The 25,162-nt window shown below is 42.0% G+C and overlaps 1 protein-coding gene across 1 annotated transcript in view; it reads right to left on the reverse strand.

Moving 5' to 3' along the window:
- Positions 1 to 25,162, reverse strand: part of LOC146796476 (uromodulin-like) — a 583,380-nt gene that overhangs the window by 130,766 nt on the left and 427,452 nt on the right. Inside the window, exons 13-14 of the mRNA XM_085629079.1 lie at positions 15,684 to 15,892; positions 7,797 to 7,954 (exon numbers count right to left, since the gene is read on the reverse strand). Of these exons, the coding sequence (XP_085485205.1) occupies positions 7,797 to 7,954; positions 15,684 to 15,892 (367 nt within the window). The remainder of the gene's footprint in view (positions 1 to 7,796; positions 7,955 to 15,683; positions 15,893 to 25,162) is intronic.

The raw sequence follows: 25,162 nt of genomic DNA on the forward strand, positions 1-25,162 counted from the left end.
TAACCATGGACAGCAAGGTCTGACGTATCTGCTGCAGCTGATGACCTGATTCGCTACGAGCCCTCCTTCATACAGAATCTCCTGAAAATATTGCCGATCTTCCTTTGGCAATTTTCCCATAAAACGAGAGAGTCCCACAGCAAACGGTCATATCGACCTAGTAGAGTAGAGGCGCTGGCCACCTTCATGTAAGAGGCAGAGGTGTTGCACATTCTCTTACTAATGGAGTCCATGGCTTTGCTGTCTTTGTCAGGGGGAACAGCAGATGAGGAAGCCCCTGTGTGACCCTTCCTGGCTGCTGACACAATGACAGAGTCTAGTAGTGGATCAGATCTCAGAAAAAGAGGGTCCTGTTCTGGAGCTCTGTACTTCTTCAGTATCCGCGATGGAGCTACTCCCACTGAAGCTGGCATCAGGAAGGTATGGAGAGCCGGTTCTATTAACCCAGGCACCAAAGGAACTAGAGATCTAGTGAAGGACCTATGATGCAGGGTCTCAAATATTACAGATGTCAAGGGGACAGCTGTAGGCATTTCAATGTTGAACTTCGTAGCCCCCTACACATTACCTCATTAAATTTGACAATATCATCCACTGCCCATACTCTAGTTGGTAGAGTGGATGACAGAGTTGGAGAGTAGTTGGCCTTCAATGATGTGCAGTCAGAAGACCATGAAGGAGACCTGTGTCTTCACTCTCAAAGTTAATGGTGCCTAGATTTAGACCTAGAGCGACTAGGAGGAGATCTTGATCTGCATCTGCTCGAGGCTGTGGACTTCTGAGGTGTGGCAGGTCGCACTTGCCTATCAGGAGAATGAGAAGGCGAGTATATTTGAGAGTATTCTGATCTTGGGGTAAATATTGTGCATCCTCCAGTCCTTTATACTCTCCAACCATCTTGTGGAGAGGTTAGTCGGAGGCGTATGGTGCTCTGGAGCCGGAGAACCATCCAGCATCACCTGAATGATTCATAGTTTCGGAGAGGATGAATCACTCTTCGACGTCATGCCTTTAGCAGCCAGATCGTGGATTTCCCATGACGTCGACGGATCCCTCGACGTTGTCACTGGTAAGCGATCTGTTCTCAGTGGTGGAGACCTATGGGTGTAAGTAAGTCTCGACATCTACCTCCTCACCGGTGACCTTCTCGATGTCAATGATGACCTTCTTCTCGACGTCGAAGGTGACTTTCTCACTGGCGATTTTCACGACGTCGATCTCCTCAACGGCGATGCTCACCCAGCCGTCGGCGATAAAGCAGTCGATCTGTCATGAACCATGCTTACCAGCGTGGGTGGTGTTCTCGATGTCGGCGTCAAGGCCCTCGACGGCGACCACACCTGTTGGTCATGTGTCTTTGACATTGACCATCTACCTTCCACCAATCGTAGGCAAGCTAGACTCGGACCGCCTGTGAGAGGGTGTTGACGTCGGCCGGTGAGAAGCCTTAGCCGTACCTGGAGTTGTTCGCTTCGACGGCGATATAGTCTTCGACGCCGATCCCAGCACCGATGATTTCGACACTGAAGAAGAGCACAAGGGTATTTTCGACGTCGACCTTTCCCTCGACGGCGAATTCGACCAATGTCTTTGCTTTTCTCCCTTTTTCTTGTTCTCTGATCTTCATTGAGAGGGCTCTTTAGAGGGATGTCCTTCCCTGCCACTTACAGACTCCTTTCCTCTTGCCTGCATGGCATGCAGCTTGATCTTCTCCCTTTCACAAATGTTTCTTCCCGAAAACTGCTGGCAGTAGTAGCACTTATCTGGTCTGTGTGTAGATAGTAAGCACACAATACAGACCGAGTGTGGATCTGACTTAGCCATTTTCTTACCACAGGAAGGGCACTTATTAAATGAGGCTGGCATTCTGACAGGACAAATAGCTGGGAAGTCAGAAAAAATTATGGAAATAGTACAATAAGTACTAAAAACGTTGAGTGAAGACAGAAAATCTCACTTGAAAAGACCAATTAGTGACAAAAAAATACTGACGAGCTCAATGCTCCATGATCCACACAGAAGGAGCAGGAAAAAAGAACTGACCTAACTGTCACCTGTGGGGCATGATGGGAGCCTGCAGGTCTTAAAGGCCTGGCACCAGTTTCTTATCTGAGAGTTCTATATGCAGCCTTCTAGCCAAATCTGCTTGCTATTACCATGCCTTTTTCTCTGAAAATAAAGGCTGTGTTCAAACAAGTTGAGAGTACATTTCTCTATGTTATGGAAATGTTTTATTTGATGTTTTTCAAATGAAAAATACAATGCAATATTGGCATATTTGGGCCTAGATTTGAATTTTGGGCTGCGTATTTATATACATGTGTGTATATTGTAGATATATGCATATGATATATATATATATTTAGATATATGGTTATATATGCATATATTGTTTATTAATGCTCGGGGTCCCTGCACGTGGGTGGGACTATTCCGTGCTTATGACTATTGATGAGTATCCCCTGGAAGAGAAGGTAATATATCAAGATTTAAGTTGTATTTAATACAGAGACTTTCAACTGTAGCTGTACTTTAAGTTAATTTATTTGTGTGTTTAATTTTTTTTTCTTTTCTTTCAATAATTGAATAGTGAAGCAATTTTAGATAAAAAGTTGTGATAACATTTACATATTGTGATAGATAAATAAACGGAGAGCCATAAGCATCTAATCAAATCACTTATATAAAAACTATGCCGTGAGCTATATACATGTTCAGCATAGAATAATATAACCATAAGTAATATGTACATTTGTTAAGCAGACCTAAATTTACCTATATATTTATAAACATAATTATTATACCCAATTAAACAAATTAATACACATATCTAGATACATACATATAATCAAATTAAATGCTTTGATACATTTATGTTTGATTATGGTACTTATATAAGGTAGAACCAACTCTTGAGCAGTCTTCTGTAGATAAGATAGTTATCTGTGGATTTTATGTTTGGGGGTAAAGAGTTCCATAGTTTGGCTGCTTGAATAGAGGATCTGCCACCTATGTGTTTTCTTGTATGGTGGATTTTGAGGCAAGGTGCCAACCTGGAGCGGAGTTTCCTTTGTTGAATGTATCCGGTGATTTTACTCCTAATGAAGAGCGACCTTGTTCCATGTATTGCTTCGTGGGTGATACAAAGTAGTTTGAATGTTGATATTCTGGCAACCGGTAACCAGGTATGGCCCTCTAGGCAGGGGAAATGTGGGCTTGTGGCTTTACATATAGGGGGAGTCTAGCAGTAGAGTTCTGAATTCGTTGTAGTTTTTTTCATAGTTGATAAAGATGATCCGTGGTACAGGCTATTGGCGTAATCAAGTTTAGACAGTACAAGAGAGATAGTAGCCTGAACCTTGTGTGGAATAGCAGGTGAGGGAAACTGCGTCGCAGATTTTTCATAGTAATGAAGCTTGATCTTGATGATTTGTCCACTTGGGCATTCATTGATAGCCTGGAGTCCATAGTAATTCCAAAGTTTCTTACTTGCTTAGATACTTAAGGAAGTGTTCCCAGATTGTCAGGCCAAGTGGCGAGTGGGTCATAATGTTGCATCTGCCACATGTCAGGATTTCTATTTTGGAAGCATTCAATTTGAGATGACTCAATGTTATCCATTGATCAACGTCTCTGATGCAACTGAAAATGTGAGTTTCCAAGGTCTTTGGGGCATTCTAGTTTAAGGAGTATTTGTGTGTCATCTGCATGGTTATAGCATATGAAGTGAAATCCATTGATCACTGTCAGTAATGACTTCATACAGATGTTGAAAAGCGTGGGAGAGATGATAGAGCCTTGAGGGACCCCTGCTTTTTGGAAGTACGATTTGGATGAGAAAGGGGGAGAATTGATGATATTTGTTCTGTTTTGAAGGTAGGATGTAATCCAGTCGAGAGCATTCTCTTCTATGCCAGCTTCGTAGAGTCTTTGCATTAGAGTGTTATGGTCAACTGTGTAAAAGGCAGCTGAGAGGTCCAAGAGAAGTACTGCAGCAACCCTGTTTCAGTCTACTGTCTTCTTAAGGTCATTCCAGATGGCAATAAGGGCAGATTCTGTGCCTCTTTCTGGACAGAATTTTGTTTGGAAGTCTGAAATTATGGAGTTTTCTATAGTGAATTGTGATATCTGGGCGAATGCTGCTCTTTCTAACAGTTTGTCCAGGAAAGATCCATATGTAATCAGTCTGTAGTTGTCGGGGTCAAATGGGTCCAGGTTTGCTTTCTTTAATAATGGGCATATGTATGCCTTTTTTGAGTTCTTCTGAAAAAATTCCCGTTAGTTAAGGAATTATTGATGATTCTTCCTACTAGTGTGGCAGCCGAGGTAGGAATCCAATAATGTTTTCTTCAGAGTAGTTGTCGGTCTTTTGGATAAGATAAAAACAAAAAGGCTGGGGTACACTTCTATTAGGGAAAATGCTCACACTGTGCTGCCTGAGGACTGCCTTTGATCTCTACTGTAAATGTTACCGGGTCAGGGAAAAACCAGAGAAAGAAATGGAAAATCATGAGAATATCCATGAGAATATTCATGGTTGTGTAGGCTTCCTGAGCCCTCACCAGATCGAACTGTGTAATTCACAAAATGCCACAGCAGGGAGGGTCGCTGATTTTTGCGGAAGCCTGTGTTCTCACAGATTTTATTTTAGGCACTTTCAGTTCTCTTCTAGGCAGTGTGTTGCATGTAAAGTTCCTAGACATGGACAGGAAAATATACCAACGCAAGAAGCCTCCTGTTCCTAACAGTAAAGACGATGAACACCCAAGAGATTAGACTTCAGAATGTTGCTGTTATTATAAGTGTGCAAATATAACGAGAGCACAACCATGATATCTATGGCGTAGATTATATTATTTTAACAGTGAAGAAAAAACAAAAATATACCTATGCTTCATTGAGGTCTGGTCAACTTTGCTGGATTTATGGGGGCACTGGGTGAATTAAAATAAGGCATATATATATATAAAAAGAGCAGAGCACTAAACAGGGAGAATAGCTTTATGTGTACAAAAGCTGAGTTCATTTGACATCTGGAGCAGAGCTAATAGGCAAGACAGAGTCAGACCTGCCAGAAGCTTTCGAGAAGCCTAACAGGAGTCCAAACACCATGCAGTGTTACTTCCTGGTGCATAAGGACCTCATTCAAAAGAAAAATAACATTTTTCGAGAACGTACCAGTATATGTTGCCATGTAGTGGTAGCTGGAGACACCTTTCATATCATAAGAGAATTCTAGGCTTCCTTTTGTGACATAAATAAATATTGCAGTGGGAGAGTGGGGCTTTACAAAGAGTGGACCTGGGGAAAACAGCCCTTATTGCACCCCCACTTGTGATGTTCTTAGACAAATTATGGGCCTGATTCACAAGGCTAAACTTGCACTTTTGTGTGAGTTTAAGATTGTTTGCTATTCACAAAAGGATTTACGAGTAGTTTCTTAACGAGTGCAGAGTCTCAGCAAATAAAAAGATCTATCTTTTTATGTCGGGAGACTCCGAGCTCATAAAGATACTACTCGTGAATCCCTTTGCGACTAGCAAACAATTATGAACTCACACAAAAGTGTAAGTTTACCTTTCTAATTCAGGACCGGCATTATCAATTACTGCAAAAGCACAATGCGGCAAAGAAGGAAAATCAAAAGTATATAGTTTATGTTGTATAATGTCAGCTCCTGGGTGATCTGAGCACTGATTACCCAAAAAATATTTAGCATGACAGTTTTAATTACCTTTTTTTGGCATCTGTGTGTGCTTCTCAAGATGAGTGACATGCAGTAATCAATATGATTTGCAATAGAATATGGGGCAATGTTTTCTCCCCAAGTTCACTTTTTACAAAAGATAAATAATCAAACTTGTATTAACCCCTTCAGCGCGGCGGGGATTTCCGCGCCACGCTGAAGATTCCGTGCGCGGGCGGGGCCATGACGGAACGGTTCCGTCATAAGCACAGCCCAACCGACGTGCATGACGGAACCGTTCCGTCAAGCGCGTCGAAGGGGTTAAGAGACTTCTGCCCCGCTCTTTGGCTGGAGACTCCGCCCTCGTAACTTTACTACACGTAAGTCCCTTAATGAATAAGGCTCACTGACTTTTCTCTGATGCAATCATCATGATCAAAAAAGACTTGTCGCATTATGGTTAGAGAACAACTCATTCAGCATGAAAGAGAGTACTATTTTACCTTGATAGCCGAGAGTACCAGCAGTATTTCCTTTTAGAAAATATGTTTTCTGCTTTGTTACTAGTCTTTTGTGTGTTTTGACATATATGGAGCAGAAGTGTCTTGACTTCTATGGAGCAGACCATGTCAACTCGTCCAGCAAGGCAATATTTACTCCATTGAACAGACAACCCAACCACACACCACAATACCACAACATATCAGAGGTTTTATTCCTTGCGTCAGGCGAATTTATTGCCCTACAGGGTTTCAGCCAGATACTTATGTGAAATAATGTTACACTGAAATTTGTAGCAGTGCAAAGATACATATTTTTCAAGACATCATTTTCATGAAAATTCATGCATCACCCAGACATTGTTTGTAATGTAGGTATTTCCATAAGCCCATATGAAAGTTGAGCATCTATAATATCTCACTGGAAGACAGTAATGCTTTCTTCAGAGTCAATCATTTGCATAAGAAAAAAACAAAAAAGCTGAGTTAAACATCTATTGGGGGTAAAGGCACCCACAATGCTGTGTGAAGACTGACATTGGTTTCTACTTTAAATTGTATCTAGATCAGGCGGAATCCAGAGAACGTAATTGAAAACCATGAGAAGACTGAATTCATGGTTGTGTTGGTCTCCTGAGCCCTCACCCATTCAAACTGTGACGTTCACAAAATTTCACAGCAGGGAGGATAGCTGACTTTTGCTGAAGCCTTTGCTCTCACAGATTTTGATGTATGCACTTTCAATTCTCCTCTAGGCCGTGTGTTGGTGCCCAGTTCCTACACATACACGGAAATACGGACCAACCCAAGAAGCCTACAGTTGTGGACACTATAGACAGTAAAGACAAGTAATATGCAGACTAGGCCAGCCAATCAACCTCAGAATGTGGATATATTATACGTTTGCACATGTTATGACATCACAACCATGGTGTCTATGATAAAGATGATATTATTTTCAAAGTAAAGCGAGCACAAAAATGTATCTATACTTCATCCAGGCAGTAGCAGCCAGTGGAGGGAGTGCTGCGGGGCGGTGGGGCGAGGTGGGGGAGGAGCACGATGGGGGGTAGTAAACTACAGAATAGGCCCCAACGGAGGTAAGTAAATAAATAAATAAATACACGAATTTCATTGGGCGCGCTGCATCGCATTTGGCAATGCAGCGCACCAACAAAGTTAGTTATTTATTTATTTGTTTACTTACCTCCGTTGGGCCCTATTCCGTAGTTTACTACGCCGCACCCTGCTCCTCCCCCGCCCTGCCCCGCCCCGCCCCGTCCCACCACCCTGCAGCACTCCCTCCATGGGCCGCTACTGGTTCTCTCCCAGTTTCTCTGTGGACAACAGATAATTAACCAAACTTGTATTGCTATTCTCCTGACCTCTTGTGCTTTCCCATGACTTTCCGAATCTTCAAACCCAGAGGAGAGCAGAAATTCAGACAAGTGGCAAAGGGTTGCTCAGCACTGGTGATTTATTACACACATATGCAGACACTTAGTAATATTTAATTTTTTTACTGTCTGTGTATTATAGTTTATTATTACATGTGAGAAAGTCATGCACAGGTTAGTCATAGCATTATATTCATAGATTGAGTTCCATACCTGACTAAGGGTTGAAAAGAGACATCCAGGCTGATCAGCATGTCCATGGGGTAAGAGCAGTTGAAATTCACCCTGACTATCTGGTCTCTAATAATGATCCCACTCGCGTCGGATGTTAAGAAAACTGTATTTATGTAGGTGGCATACGTGTCATTTTTCTAAGAGAAAGAGATACCAGTTAGAAATTCCCCACATAGGAATTAATCAGAAATACAAGTGTACCATACCAGAAAATAACAGTTGCTTTTCAGGTAAATCAGGTAGTTCATATTAGGTGTGGTGTGTACCAAGGCAACTCTTTCTGAGATTATTTGGATGCTGAACAGGACAGTCTCAAAGTGTTCAGGAGCCAGATTCACCCTCCCTCCAGGGTCAGATTGGTAAGGTGGGCATTTGGGCAATGGGCCAGTATCTGAATTCCAGCTGTGAGCCACTTTTCTGGGCAGCGTTGTTGCCAATTTGGGCTTTTTCTGTTTTATCCAGATGCTGCCAGCGGCCCAGTGGGGGCCTGAGCGGCCTTTGCGGAGGCAGATAGGCCTCTATTATCTCCCTTTCACCAATGGGGCAGAGGACTCATTTCCAGTCGCTCGCTGGACTGGCCCCTTAATGTATGCAGAATGAGCAGGGGGCCTGAGCAGAAGTGGCCTCACTTATATTCAGGTGTGGTTCACCATTGTGAACTAATCCATGCACAGAGTCATGGAAGCATTTGCATTTTTTTTTATCTCAGCGAAGTTAAGAAATTGTGCCTCTTTTAGAAAACCCCTCCCTCCTTCTTTTCATAATACTTAAAACATTGAAGCAGTGTTTTGCGAAAAGGTGCAACCAGCAAATGTGGTCACTTTTGTTTTAGGGTGCCAGAGCATATTTTTGATCCCAATCTAACTCTGCCTCTCTCTCATTTCTGGCACCCGTGCAGCTACATCCCAGTCCAGTGCAGTCATGAGTGTGACTTATTTATTTGTTTATTATTTTAATTTATAGGGTGCAACAGCTACCCAAAAAGGGTTTCCCTGCGCCAAGCGGACTAGGTGTAGCTAAAGGCAGTAATAGAAGGAGTTACTGGTTAAATAACCAGGTCTTGAGTGATCTGCGGAAGCGTGTGTAAACAGTCTCTTTGCGTAAGGCGAGAGGAAGGGTGTTTCACAGTGATGGACCTAGGTAAGTGAAAGATCTTCCCCCCATCCTGGATAGTTTGAACCTAGGTACTGTGAAATATCTGAAAGTGGTAGATCGTAGATGGCGAGTGGGGGCATAGGGACGGACAAGAGAGTTAAGATACTGTGGTGCCGTTCCCATTTTGATCTTGAACATATAGCTCAGGGTTTTAAACTTAATGCGGGTCTCCACCCTGAGCCAGTGTAGGTTACGGAGATAGCCAGATATCGGGGTGGCTTTGGGAACCCTGCAAAGTAATCTTGCTGCAGTGTTCTGTACTAATTGCAGTCTTCGAGTCACTGCCTTGTTTGAGCCAAGGTAAAGGATGTTTCCATAGTCCAGCCGAGAGGTGATGAGGGCATGGACCACTGTTTTCTGGGTATCATCTGGGAGCATCCAGATGATCTTCCTGAGCCATTTCAAGATGGTAAAGCAGATAGCTGTGACCTTTACTGCCTGATGGTGCATGGTTAGAGAGTCATCGATAGTTATCCCCAAATTACGGACATGACTGGAGGGTTTGGGGAGGGCGCCCATCTCAGCAGGCCAATGTAGTGGGCCGGACAGATCTTTATTTTTGCCTAGGATGAGGACTTCCGTCTTATCACCATTTAATTTCAGGTGATTGCGGTTCATCCATGTAGCAATTTTCCCTAGGCCTGTCTGAAGAAGGGATGTCGAGCCGGGGTCAGTACTGGAGAGGGAAAAGATGATCTGGGAATCGTCTGCATACGTAAAAAGAGTTAGGCCTGCTTGTTCTGCTATGTCTGCTAGAGGCCTGACATATAAGTTGAAAAGAAGAGGACTAAGGATGGAGTCCTGGGGCACACCATAGGGTGATGGGTAAATGTCGGAAGTGTCTGTGACAGAGAAGATCTGGAAAGTGCGGTCGGTTAAAAAAGAAGTAATCCAGTCCAAGGCTGAGCCATAGATGCCCAAAGACTTCAGTGTGTTGATTAGGACTGAATGGGAGAGAGTGTCGAATGCCGCACTAAGGTCTAACAGTATCAGTGCGACTCTGTCCCCAGTGTCGAGATGATGGCACAACTTCTCTGTGACCCTCAACAGTGTGGTTTCCGTGGAGAATCTGGTTCGAAAGCCGAGAGGATTTTGTGAGTTTCGACAAACAGAGAGATGGGAGTGAATGTGTCTCTCAAGAAATTTGGAGAAGGCAGGCAGGAGTGAGATGGGCCTATAATTAGAGAGGACACTAGGATCGGTAGAGGGCTTTTTCAGGAGAGGGGTTACCAATGCGTGCTTCCAATGCCCAGGGGCTGTGGATTCGAGCAGGGAAGAATTTAGATCATTCAGGATGACGGATAGATGAGAGAGGTCCAGTTGTTTTAGTGTGGAGATTGGCAGGGGATCCTTCGGGGAACTGGATGTGACCTTTCCAAGGATGGTTATCAAGGAGTCTAGGTCAAGAGGGGTCAAGAGACTAGCTGTGGAACCGTTAGGGGAGGAACAGTGAGGTGTGGTAAGGGTAAGGTCTGGGGTAAGATGATGGATTGAGACTGTGGGGTTTTACTTTTATGTGAGTTAGCAATTTCAAAATAAATGTTCTCTTTGTTTTGCGTGAAAAATTGGGCAAGATCGTCACATTGACGTTTAGTTAAAGGCCGAGGTTTTGCTAGGGTCTCAGAGCCGGCAAGCTCTTTAACTAAGCCAAAAAGTGTTCTTGAACAGTTTGTGGCATCTGAGATGGTTTTGGAGACAAAGCTAGTCCTAGCGGAGTTACAGTTGTTGTGGTATAATTTTAATGCTTTTTTGTAGACAACTTTGGAATCAGGTGTGTAGTCTCTCCTCCATCTCCGTTCCAAGGCTTTACATTTACATTTCTCAGCCTTTAGAGCTTCGTTAAACCAAGGGGCTGGATTTCGGTGGTTATTTTTTTTTTTTTTTTTGAAGGGAGGCAAGAGTCAAGAGCATCTAAGAGCCAATAGTATATGTTTCCTGAACGTACGTCAACCGTTGAATCGGATGTGGGTGGGTTGGCGCATAAGAGCTTGTTGAGGACACCTATAGTCAGTTGTTTCCAGTCTCTTTTGGGGACCTTGAGGGAAGGGAAAAAAGAGGTAGGGGAGGACAGGGGCGTTAGGCAGAATTTGGATATAAAGTGATCTGACCAGCATATGGGCGTTGCCGGGGCACAGTGGATGTGAGGAAGGCTCGAAAAAATGGGGTCCAGCAGGTGGCCGGCACTATGAGTGGGGCCTGTATTTAGTAGGTTGACATTCATAGCTGCGAGGTCAGAAATGAAGTTACAGCAGGTAGAATTAAGGGGATCATCAAGATGTAGGTTTAGGTCGCCTAGGACTGAGAAATTCTTGGAATTTAAAAGGAAAGGGGTTATGAGGTTGGGAAAGGATGAAGCCCAGTTGGTGGGGGGTCCTGGCGTGCGGTAAACTAAAATACCGGAAAGTGTGAGATTGGGGTTGAGGGATATTTTAAATAGGGCGGCTTCGCAATTGGGAAAGTCTAACGGATCAAATTTGCATTGAAAAAGATTTTTAAAGATGATGGCTATCCCCCCTACTTTTTGTCACTCTGTCCTTTCTGACGATGGCATAATTGGGCGGTAGTGCTGCTGACACATCAGGGCCGGCACTCTCATGGAGCCAGGTCTCTGTGAGGAACAAAGCGTCAGGTTGTTCATCTAGAAGAAGGTCAAGGATCTCCATTTTATGCTTGGGGAGTGATCCCCCCACCCCCGCAACCCCTCCCCAACTATCTTGCACCAATGGCATCTGTTTTTATGGATTTTAGGTAGAAGTCTAGAAACAGCCCTGAGTTGAAACCGCTTTGTATCTCAGAGGACAGTTTGGCTGAATACCCTTGAACTATCATGCAGGATTTAACACTCCTGAAAATAACTGTGGGGTAAAGCACAAGAGACGAATGCAGACGATTGTTACACCACATGCGTTACAATGCATGCTTTTACCATGCATGCCGTTGCAACGAAAATGGCTTGCTGTAGGGGGTAGAAGGTGTTGGATTTAACTCCAACACCTTCCTTACTGTTGCACAGACTGGCGTTGGAATAGTAAATTATACTATTCCAACATCCAGCGCACCCCCGAAAGCAAGTAAGGGTACAAAGTTGCGTTGCAATGGCATGTGGGGTAAAAGCATGCGTTGTAACGTCATGCAACCGATTGTACAGTTACAAACTATTGACAGCTGACCACAGATTGCTAACCTGATGTCATACAATTCAGTGGAAATCTCATCTTTTGTGGCAATGTTTCTGGAATTTTGGAATTAGGACAATGTGCGAAGCGTCAACTAATGGTCTGAGAATAGATACTGAGCTTAAATGTACCCGCATTTTCTAACTTTGCATTTTTGGCTTCTTTTTAATAATGGTTCCTTTTTTATGGTGAATAGCATTGGCAAATGGCAGAAATATTAGTTTTAAATTACTTTTTTGGCTCATGGCTGTGTTCTGCCCAGTGCTTAATTTGAGCTGGTGGAGCCGGTCGTGCCACTGGCAATCATTTTTGGGGACCGGCACTCATTTTTTCCTCATCAGACATTTAGCGAAGATAAGAGAGAGAAAATTAAACACAGGGGAAAGGAGGAGAAAAAAAAGAGAGACAAACGTCTCAATGGGAGAAAAAAGGAACCTGCGCGAGAGAGAGAGAGAGAGAGAGAGAGAGAGAGATAAAGGAGCAGGAATTGTGGCAAGAGGTGGAATCAAGACTATGCAATGGGCGCTCTGACATTTAATAGCACTGGCCGCGGGCTACTGAGCAGATATTTGAGCACCGGCACTAATTCTTTTATAAATTAAGCCTTGAAACTGACATTTTTTTTACATTCTATGATAACAGATGCTGTATGATGATAACATATTGTTATGAAATGTCTGATGTTTTATTGTAAACCAAAAAACAAACAAACGTTGACTGGCCCTTAATTTCAGCTGAAAACTAGTTGCAGTACTGTTAACAAAGGAAGCCTTGCCTTTGGGTTCTACCAGGTGTGCTTGACGTTGATGTTGGATTGGTTTTGTCAATGGTCTTTGTACATCACAACCTACATTCCTTAGTTTACATTTGTGTCACATCAATGTCCATCATAATAAAGACATGATGTGATACAGGGATATTGCGTGCATCCACTGCTGATCAGTGCTAATGTGCATATGATCTTTGTATACATTGTGAATATGATTGGTTATCCATGATTGACATATTTGATTTACTGGTAAGTCCCCAGTAAAGTGCAGAGTGTGTGTCAGGGCCTGTAATAGTAGGCTTGAAGCACTGGTTGTGCCACCCACATGAGTAGCCCTGTAAATGTGTCTCAGTCCTGCCCCTGCAGTGTCTGCGGACATAGTTTTAAACTGTCCTGCTAACCTGGTAAGTGCACTCACTTGCCAGGCCCAAACCTTCCCTTTTCTTACATGTAAGGCACCCCTATGGTAGGCCCAAGGTACTCCAATGGGCAGTGTGCAGTGTATGCGAAAGGTAGGACATGTACTGGTGTTTGTGACATGTCCTGATAGTGCACAACTGTGTATTTCGTTTTTCACAGGCTGTCATTGGAGCTGCACTATAATGTAACTTTCAATTGGGACAAGAGAGAGAAATGGAGTTTAGGCTCTATAAACACAGAATTTAATAGCACACCTTTTAGTAAAGGTGTTTTTAAATTGTGTGTTTGAAAATGTCACTTTGCGAAAGTGGGTCTTTTCTTGCTTTATCATTTTGTTTTTGTATGTAGTGTCTGGTTTTGGAGTAACAGGAGCTGGAGATGTGTATTCACTCTAGACAGTCACAAGGGGGGTGTCCTGCCTTGCCTGGGTGACTCATCCTGGGCTGAATAGACCTGGTCTGCATTTAGAGTGGTGGGAGGAGTTTGCTAGCACCTGAATAGGCTGTGTCTCCTTTGCATAATGCTGTACCCACCCCCTATGGTCATGCTGGACCAGGGAGAAAATTATTGGTTTGGTTTGAGCTCAGAGACTCTGCCACAAAGAGAACAATGACAAAATGGGGTGTAAGTATGAGACCTAAAGCCCCAAGGCTTTGGATTACTTCAAGAAACAAGAGGACCCTGACAAGAATAAGAGCAGAAGAGCTGTGTGAGGAGCGCTGTCTTTTCCGAGTGAGGGGTGGTTTGGCCTGCAGTTGCTGCTACTGTCTGTGGCGGAGGAAAAGGACTGACTCTTTTTGCCCTGCTCTGGTATCCTGCTTGTGGAGAATATCCAAGGGCTGGTGTGTGCTGGCCTCCTGTTTTGGAAGACTCAGGAATATCAAAGTCATCCTCCCATGTGCTATTAATTTACTGGAGGTTCCCGGGGATCATTGGAACTATTTTGTGCTTTTTAACTTACTGGAAGGTTCCGTTGCTTATGGGAACTACCTTGTGCTCACGTTCTCCTTGGGAACTTCCTACTGCAGTTCCCATGTGCTGTGTTTGACTATGAGCTCTGTGTGCTTTCTGAGGGATCTGTGTGTTTTTTTCCCACTGGGGAGGCTTTCTTGCGCCACCTTGATTGCACCGCTGTTGGCCTGAGTTTGGGGCAGTGCCCCCACCTGCTGTGGCACGAGCCCGAGAGATCCCTGCTTGATGGATCACCCCGAAACTTTAAACACTGCAGCTGAACCAGAAAGGGGAAGTTTCGTGAAAATTTCGTGGAAATTCGTCAAGCGGAGCCAAAGTTATTGGAAAAGAAAACGCTTTTAAACTTTGGTCCTAACTATAACTAACTACCTACTGATGACAGGTAATACATATATTTTTGTTCTCTTGTATATCACAATTTCCATGTATTGAAATGTGTGCAAAATTCCCGTACTTTGCGCGATTATGCTAAGTTTTGGAAAAATTATGCAAAAAGCAAACCTGTCATTTAGGGCAATATTTTAGAGTAGAATGCGTCCTTGTGTCAAATTTTGATGCAAGGGTGCATTTCATGCTTAAAAATTGTGTGAAAATACAGGCACCACAAACATAGCATCTCACGTTCTGGTTGTTTTGATTGTTAGAGCGTTCTTGCGCTATAATTCTGCTGTGTACGGTTGCATGAGTATTGGCATGGTGCAATATCAGGAATATTGCGTAATAAGCATAATGCAAAATTTCCAAAATTATGCAAATTATATCATTGTAATTTTAATGTCTCTCAGGCCTATTGTAAATATCATTTTTGATTGATTCTGGTTTTGCTCCTGCAGCAAAGACTATCATGGTATGTAGAATCACCAGTGAACCTAACATATGCTTGCTGCAATTGTTTCAACTGTGGTCGATAAAGTTATGAAGAATTTATTCAAAAATTCAGTGCCAATGCTTCATAAAACAATAATGTAACCTCCACCCCGTCCCACCATCACACTTCTATGGGGCTCTATGTAGAGGTAACATAACTGCACTCAAAATAACAAAAACCACAATGTTTGATAATTTTGGGGGGCGGTATTAGCATTCTATTCCAAGTTTACCCCCGAGTAAATAGGAATAACTTGGGAAACGGTGTTTACACATTAATCTCAGCATGTTTCACGTTTTTCCCTCATTCCAGTCACTTTGTCCCAGATCCATTTACCATGTATCCCTTGATGTAATATGAAAAAAAATGTGAGTACATTACTGCACACCTGATTCAGCCAGTACCCCTTGTTACCACTCAATTCTTGATTACAAGTGGCTAGCAATTCACATTTGGCAGAGTTGCCACAACACATCACAAAAGTTAAACATTTGGATTGCCCTCACATCATAATTTGTTCCACAGGACCCACTCTGAACTGTAGTCACTAAAGACATTAAACCAGTGCCATTGCGGTCCTCAAAGGCTATGCAGCTGTAGTCTCTTAGGTGGATGTTGTGGGTGTCCAGCCCCAAATATTTCAGCTGGCACGTGCTGAAGGAGATTTTCATGTAAGTTGATTCACACTGCAGTTGAGGCTGTAAACTGCTCACATCTAAAAACATGGGAAAATTAATGTATGTATGAGTAATATTTTATAACCTTTCAGAGGAAATGTATGTACACTTCTCTAGAAATACTATGAATGATATAATCAGTGAAATTCACATATACATCTGCACTAAAGACACTGGCGTGCCCATCAGCTTCATCAGATACCTCTTCAATTAAATGACTGAATTTTACAATTCATGCGACTCACTCTCCCCTCACCGAAACAGATAAGCTCAGTCAGGTAACATTTACCTTGTGTTGCAGAAAAGTGTCAAACGTCTGCTTTCACGAGTCTAAGTGAAAACAGCAGCCTACGTAATAGATATACAGGATAAAGTACCCCCCCTGCCATACATTATAAGTATATTAAAAGTCACAAAGGAGTTCTATGACCATATAGTGCAACAAGGCTGAAGGCAGAATCCCTTTAAAAAGTTATGGAACTCCAAGGTGTCTTTCAATATTTTTATCATGTACTGCAAGAAGCACTATATTCCTTATAATAAATGATCACACCCTCACCTTTTCAAACAAACCACTTAAACCCTTACTACTTAGCTGTTTCATATAAAAGAGAAAGCATGTTTGCAGATATGAAGAATACAAATAGAATTCTTGAGGCAAAATAAAACACATCAAAAAGCTGTTGAATATTTGTTGGAAAAAGATATTAGAATCAGTTTAATACACGTCATTGCAGAACAATTCTAACTTTCCTATAATTATTTAAGGAGTGCAAAAATAAACATGTTGTCATAAATATCGCCTTTCTGTGTATCACTGTAATTAAAAAAACAGAGTAGAAGAAAGAAATGCCACAATTTGTTTTCGTTCTTTAAATAGCTGCTTTAATTGTGCTCCATGACCTGACTTTCTTCTCAGGCTGCTGGTTCTGGCAGCAGCCTTGTGATTTCAGAACTCAACTGTAATAAGTTATAACAGTTGAGCGTCAACTTAATTTCTCTATATTCGGCAACTGAGTGCATCACTATCCGCCAATTATAAAGAAATTTGAGGCAGGTTCTTTTATGCAGGGTTTGCAGTAATCCATGTATTACAGTTATTAATCGCCCTCTATTCACCTCTATGTGAAAAAAACAAGAACCTATTTGGCCACAAAGCTCATCACCTGCAGTGGAAAATTAGGTCTCATGATTAGGAACACGTTCTAAGCGGAATTACAGGAATTTAAACCCAAGAGCTAACATATATATATATATATATATATATATATATATATATATATATATATATATATATATATATATATATATATATATATATATATATATATATATATATATATATATATATATATATATATCCACGCTACCAACAATGTCCACGCTCTCGGACAAAGCACAGCACTCCGGGAGGATTCCGTATATTAGTTTATTCGGCAACAAGCAAAAGACAGAAGCGTTTCAGGGTATCCTTCGTCAGTGTCTAATTACGCTAGCCGCGCGAGAACTATTTTAAATTCAAAAGACCAATGACGTCACTTCCTCACCCATACGGCCAATGCAATATTATCTATCGCATGGCGGCCATCTTAACAGGGTGAAGATAACGTACCAGCCTATAGAGTTAAACCCATGAACAAGAACTGATCCTTAAAAACTTGGCTATGGATGATAATATCATTTGTAAACCTTCGGACAAAGGGGGTAACGTAGTGTTACTCACAAGAGAACAATATTGTCGAGAATCTTATCGGCAGTTGAATGATACCAAGTTCTATGAAAAAACCAACAAAGAACTGTACCAAACTAGTATCACACAGTATCATGCCTTGATTACTAAATGGCACAATCTAGGTTTGCTTGACATCAATGAATTCCTCTTTTTACGGAACAATGAACCAGTCACACCTACGTTCTACCAATTACCGAAGATACACAAAGATAAAATTGATCCACCCGGGAGACCGATAGTCTCTTCAAAGGGCAGCTTAGCAGAGAACATGTCCATCTATATAGACAGTTTTCTCCATCCATTTGTCATACAATTGAAGTCATATGTTAAGGACACCAAAGACTTTATTCTCCATTTGATGGACATGCACTGGGAACCTACCTTCAAACTAATTGCTATGGACATTACTAGCCTATAAACCTGTATAGATCATCACCAGGGTATAATGGCAATGCGATACTTCCTGAATAAAAGGCCCCTCAAGTTTGCAGAGCACAGCACTATGCTGCTAGAATTCATTGATTTTTGCCTTCATAACAACATTTTCCTATTTCAGGGGCAGTTGTTCAAACAAATCTCTGGAACAGCTATGGGCACCTGCTTCGCCCCCAGCTATGCGAATCTCTTCGTAGGTTGGTGGGAGGAGCAGGTGGCCCTTAGTGATGAAAGACAAAAATGGGCCGAACACATAGTTGTGTGGTATCGTTACATCGACGATCTTTTTATAATCTGGAGAGGCTCAATTGAACAAGCTGAAAATTTCATCTCTGAACTAAATAATAACAATCTTAATCTTGGGTTCACACATGAAATTAGCACCACAGAAGTTAATTATCTAGATCTAAAGGTGCAGGTGAGGGATGGTAACCTGGGCACAGATTTATATCGGAAACCCACTGACGGTAATTCAATCTTGCATGGCAGTAGCAACCACCCCCCCAAGTTGATAAATAGTATACCCTATGGGGAACTTCTCCGGCTCAAACGAAACTGCTCCAGAGAGACCGATTTTGCATCTGCTGCTTCAAACTGTTTCACAAGATTTCTCAACAGGGGCTATAGCCAGGAAGTCTTGAATGCAGCATTAGTGAGAGTCAGTAAGATCAAAAGGAAGGATCTGCTGATCCGTAATGACACCCAGCTAAACAGTATAAAAAGTATTAATTCTGAAGGTAGCAAACTGCGGATGATAACAACTTTCTCAGACGATGCAAACACTTTGAGGAACATAATGAAAAGGAATTGGCATATATTGCAAACCGATTCCGTAATGGGGAAAGATATCCCGGCAGTGCCACTGATTACCTTCCGCAAATCACGGTCTTTGAGGGATAAACTAGTTCAGAGCTACCTACCACCTGTAAGTCAACCTAAAGGTGTTCTGAAAGAAATGAAAGGTTTTTTCCCATGTGGGAAATGTAAAGCTTGTTGTAACAGTAAAAGAACCTTGAGCTACACAATCGATGGGATAAAAAAACCTAAACCCATAGATAAATTCATTACATGCACTACCACACATGTAGTTTACTGTCTATTGTGTCCCTGTGGACTTAAATATATTGGCAGCACTATTCATAGTGTAAAGATGCGCATCTTGGAACACCAGCGCGCAATTATGAATAAGGATAGTAACTACCCTGTAGCCAGACATTTCGCCCTCAAACATATTAGCAACAGGGAACTGTTACAGTATTTCGGTTTGGACTGTGTATACATTAATCCAAGGGGTGGGGATAGAGTGCAACGCTTGCGGAGACTTGAATCCCGCTACATTATTGATTTGCACACCAAAACAACCTTTGGGTTGAATAGTGGAGAGGAATTAGCTGTGCATCTGGGGAGGTAATTTGGTAGACTTTGTAGACGTAACTGTAATCTCTTCCTTTCTTTGTCGTCTTTTCCTTCAATTATTCATGTAACTCAGGGACTATAGGGGGTAAGAACAACTTTTGTCTCCTACTTATGTTTTCCTTGAGTATGTTTTGACTCTTTCTTACATTTGTGGGGATTTAGCCTCATGGATGTTAGTGGACCACTTCAATATAAAATGCTCAGGCCGATACACGGCTTTAATTGTTTAATGAACCATTGAATGAATTATTTAATACATCAAGGTATAAATTATACATCATGAGGTTTGCTACAATATACATGCCGATCCACGGCTTAATTGTACTAATGTGTGTAGCTCTCTTTGAGACACAATTGTTAAGTGATATTTACAATATGCTTAGTGAATAATAATTGATTTCATTCATGATCAGTAATAATTGTGTCTTGACGCTGTTGATGTAATTCTTAAATGTCGAGAGAAATACTAGAAATTGTGTTTAACTCTATAGGCTGGTACGTTATCTTCACCCTGTTAAGATGGCCGCCATGCGATAGATAATATTGCATTGGCCGTATGGGTGAGGAAGTGACGTCATTGGTCTTTTGAATTTAAAATAGTTCTCGCGCGGCTAGCGTAATTAGACACTGACGAAGGATACCCTGAAACGCGTCTGTCTTTTGCTTGTTGCCGAATAAACTAATATACGGAATCCTCCCGGAGTGCTGTGCTTTGTCCGAGAGCGTGGACATTGTTGGTAGCGTGGATTTTAAACGCGGGCACCACCGCGTTACAGCACCCGCCTACGAGTGCCTTGGCCCCTGGTGCAACTTGGTAGCGATAATATATATATATATATATATATATATATATATATATATATATATATCAAAAAACGCCTCCTGTTACTGGAGCCTCCGACCCTGGCCTCTGTACAATGGGCACGGAGCAGCCCATCAATTAACATCACAACACACAGAGAGAGGCCCAATACTTGCAAAACTCTCGTTTATTCAGCGTCCAGCACGGCATTTCGTGCGCCCCAGCCTACTAAGGAGATGCCAATGTGGTAAAAGGGAATGCGTTTTTGGAAGTGATTCGGGGTGAATGACCTTCACCAACGATCGTGCTTGCTGAACTTTTGTGATTTCATGTCACGGGAGCATTTTACAAGCAATGTGCAAATGAATATGTACTCACCTGTCCTTTGAAGTATTTTCCGTGGATGAGTGGCACCACAATTAAGACATTAATCCTACACTTGATGAATATTAAGGCGGACTTCCAGTTGTGAATGCAATGACATTGGTGGTGCACTCTGGGACCAGTATTTCAGGCCAGGTCACGTGAGTTTAAAAGAACTTAAAAGCACGCAGCAGAGCGCAATGAGCATTTGAAAGTTTGTCCTCCTTCCACCTGTGAGCAAGGCCAATGTGGCTGAAACGTTAGGTACTGGAAGGATACTGCCGTGCTGGACGCTGAATAAACGAGAGTTTTGCAAGTATTGGGCCTCTCTCTGTGTGTTGTGATGTTAATTGATGGGCTGCTCCGTGCCCATTGTACAGAGGCCACCCTGAAGGGTCGGAGGCTCCAGTAACAGGAGGCGTTTTTTGTGTAGGAAGGGCTGTGTAGGAAGTCGATAAAGTTTCCTTTCTTTAGCAATGATTTCTCTCTAATCCAATTCTCTAATCTAATTCTCTAATCTTTTTCTCAATCCTTTTCTCAATCCTTTTCTCAATCTCTCTCTCTCAATCTATTCTGATCAATTTGTCTCCTAACCTTTTCTTAACTTTTTCTTAACTTTTTCTTTGAATATTGTTTTCTCAACATTGGTTTCTATACATGAGTCTCTTTCTTTCATTCTGACATGTCTATGTCATCTCCTTTATTTCCGTCCTTCTCTTCTTCCATTTTAAGAACATGTACCAGATCTGTTAGATGCAGACGTAAATGCAGCTGATTTTAATTCTATTCCTAATTGTGATATTTTGTTTATTTTCTTTCAGGAGGAGAGGAAGGGGCCCCAACACCGGCACTCACTTTGCACGGGCATCCTACCCTCTTTCCCCCTTCTTTTCACTGACGTCATCACTAGTTCTGGAAACATGGGCGTGTGAGAAATCTGGACCACCTCTTGGTTATTAACACGGTTAGCCCCACTTGGGGAACACATACAATGTTTCACGTACTGTCGCATTTTTACAATGTGCCTTGTCATTAGAGTAAGGCTCGAGGGACACTTGTCCGGACATTATATACACAAGGGTGACGACCTCATTTCCCTGTAACATGCTTACATTCTTTCCACTTGGAGATACGGATTTTGACCCTAGCAATATGTCTGCCATGGTCCTGTTTACGAGCACTTGACACGTTGGTTGCGTTCACAGGCACTTGCCAATCTTTCGTTGCCACTTGTCATGTTAGACACCATCTATTCTGCTGTCGCATGTCATGCAAGATACCTTTGACATACTCATGCAGTCATTGTTTATTTATTTTCTGAGACCATGCCTATGTTTATCATTTCAGTATGACCATTCAAACATGTCTGCCGTGGTTACTCAGCATTACCAACAGTGGTCCCTTGTTTGTGTTCACAACCCTGTTTACTTTTTATTTATTCAGTTGTCACTACAGCACAAACATTCACGTGATCAAGCCTTGTTAGAGTCGAAACGCGTTGTGAATAAACACCCGTTTTACCGCTACATCTGTTGGATTCTTTGCTCCTGAGAGCGCACGTCACTTTGAACTGTTTGGGATATTGGATTTCCGGTGTGCTCCGCCGGCGTGTGCGCCAACTTCCTTGGGTCCCAGCAACCAGAAGGAGCTTCTTTTGGTGTTTAATATATATATATATATATATATATATATGTATATATATATATATATAGCCACTGAAAAAACCACAGGTTTCAGCGACGTTATAGTTAGTTCGACATTTCACTCGTACAAAACCAGAGAAATTCGGCTGTTAATGTTAGTTCAGCTAACTATAACTTGTGCCCCCGCAATATACTGCTGATGACGTTACATATTACATCATTCATGACATGGTCAGTGACTGAACTGTGATGATGTGTGCAAGGGGGTGTGGCTAAAAAACTAAATATTCTGTAACTTTTTTTGGTCTTGCACCTTCCGGTAACTACATTCAAAATAACGCACAGCTTAAGTGAAAAATAAATACAAGTTTTGTTAACCAATGGGAAATGCACTATCATACATTATGAAATCTCTATTAGTTAAAGAACTGCACTGGAGAGCCACAAAATTGAATCCTGATTGGTGCAGTGGAGAATAGTGACTTGTTTATGACTAGTGCTACAAGGATCCAGTCAGGGCCGGCTTTAGAGCTTGTGGAGCCCTGTGTGATAATCTTTGTTGGCGCCCCCAAAACAAACATTATTTTTTGTGGTGAGTTGTATGGTTTCTTAACCGTATATTAAATATATACATGATACATTTTAGATTATATAAAATGTATACTCATATTTCATGTACAATAAATAAGGATGATGAGGGGGAACAGATGTTACAACACAGCACTTGGTTCTCCTTTGATTTGAAGCACACAGTGCTTTCATAAGGCACATCAACGAGTCTTCCGGTGAGGCTGAGCACCTTGTACTCTCCTAAGTTGTGTCACTAGTCCTACTTTTATGCCTATTACCCATTGCTCCTCCCCACAGGTACATCACTATAATGCAAATCTGAGTGTTCTAATGCTGTGCTTCACCCAGTCCTCACTAATACACATTGAGCTCTGCTTTCTGTTGTGCAGCTTACTTTGTGCTGATGCACACTCCCCTATGCAACCTGCTGCACAGGTTTGTGTATAAATGTTGATCTATTTTCACTTTTTAATAACTGTATGTTTGGTGATTTGTGTGCATGGTCATCTATTGGACTTGGGAGAAAATGGTCATTGTGGGTGTGTTTTTCTGAGTCGGTGTACCATGCCATATTGCAACAATTTGTGCCTCTATGTGAATGCAATTAAAAAACAAATCCTGATGGTTTGTCAATGCTTGGTATATATAATTGTTTTAACTGAGTGTTAATAAAACACAAATTGAAGTTCCACATACATGATAGAAAGCAGCATGTACAAGACACAGAATAAGAAAGAAATTAACAGGCAAGGTCTGAACACATTTTTTAAATAGAAAGTTGCACATTATCATTTATATTATTTTTAACTGGACAATTTTTGCGTAAGATAAAAAGTTGACCTACTCTGACCTTTCATATGCTGCACAGAGCGGAGTTCGGCTCTCTGTGCCCAGAGATCAATTAAATGAAAAATTCCCCAATGTTCATAAGAAACCTTTTCTTTTTTTTCTGACTCCGACTCCTAAGCAAAGCAAAATAGGTCTCCAACCTTTTCTGTAGTGAGAACTACTTCTGATTAGTGAAAATCCTGATGCGCTACCGAAGGCCAAGCATTTCTCCCAGAGACCCCCCCAACCCCCAGCTTCATTGACTTGCACAGTGCACATGCACTATTAAGTGTACAACACCCAACCCAGGATTCATATGTTCCTGTTGCAAACAACACTGTGTAATGTAGAGTGCCCTAGGCTGGTAGGATGTCTCATTTGCTTAAGGTCCTGCCCAGAGAGCTACAGGAACAGGCTTGAATTCCAGCAGGGCGTACTTTGCCTGTCATCCTTACAAGGCCCAGAATGTGTTTTCTGTCCTGTAACCATTACACCTGACATTCAAGCACCAATTCAAGCACCTGATGCAGTCAGTTTGTTTAGTTGACCAAATTAATTTGCTACTGTTCACATCAGAATAGGCTACAGGCAATATACAAAGCAGGGGCATGCCAACATTTTGTCAGTGAAGTAAAACTATCAAAAGCTCCTGGTGCTCTGGTTTTGAAAAGCTTGTAAGGTGATCTGGGTGAGACTGGGGTGTTTAAGGCTACTCTCAATAGGTGAAAATGTGAAGCTTGGCAGTCAGAGGTCAGCAGCAGATCCCTTGGAGGGCCAGAGAGGAAGCTTGTTGCAGCCTGGCCCTGAATTAGCTCAGGCAAACAGCAGACAGGTGCATGTTGTAAACACCACCACCCGAGCAATGCACACAAAAAACAAGTTATTTACCTGTACACTATGGTTCTCCAGTAATATCTTCCATAGATTCAAATGCTTGTATCTTCCCCATCGTCATGGTGGGAGTCTCACGGTAAAAGAATATCCATAGCAGTAAAAGAAAAAACTGCCTGGAAACCAGAGAGAGCAAATCTTTGTGTAACCACTTATCCTCATTATATGGTCCAAACCACAGCCAATCAGCAACCAGCCCAGAGATACACCATCCCCAGCAGAGCCACCAAACCTCAGATTTCCAACAGCCCAAGAGTGAGCTACGGATGAAACCAGAGATAAAGATGGTCTACCTAAGAAGAAACAGGGAGGTGGGCGGGCCGCATGTGAATCTATGAAAGATAATACTGGAGAACCATAGTGTACAGGTAAGTAACTCGTTTTTTCTCCAGTACTGAATCTTTCATAGATTCACATGCTTGTATCAGAATAGAAAGCAGTCCTTACATATATACCGTTTCTAGGATAGACCCCTGTGTCTCCAGGGCTCTGCATTGAATTTGTTGGGTTTTTTTTAAACGCTATACTGCATATATAGAAAAAATTGCTGAAAGAAAAAAGGATTCATTAAAATACGTACAAAACTGATCTTAACAGTTGTGAAAATATATATATATATATACATAAT

Source organism: Triturus cristatus, chromosome 10 (assembly GCF_964204655.1).
Source record: "Triturus cristatus chromosome 10, aTriCri1.1, whole genome shotgun sequence".
NCBI classification, from domain to species: domain Eukaryota; kingdom Metazoa; phylum Chordata; class Amphibia; order Caudata; family Salamandridae; genus Triturus; species Triturus cristatus.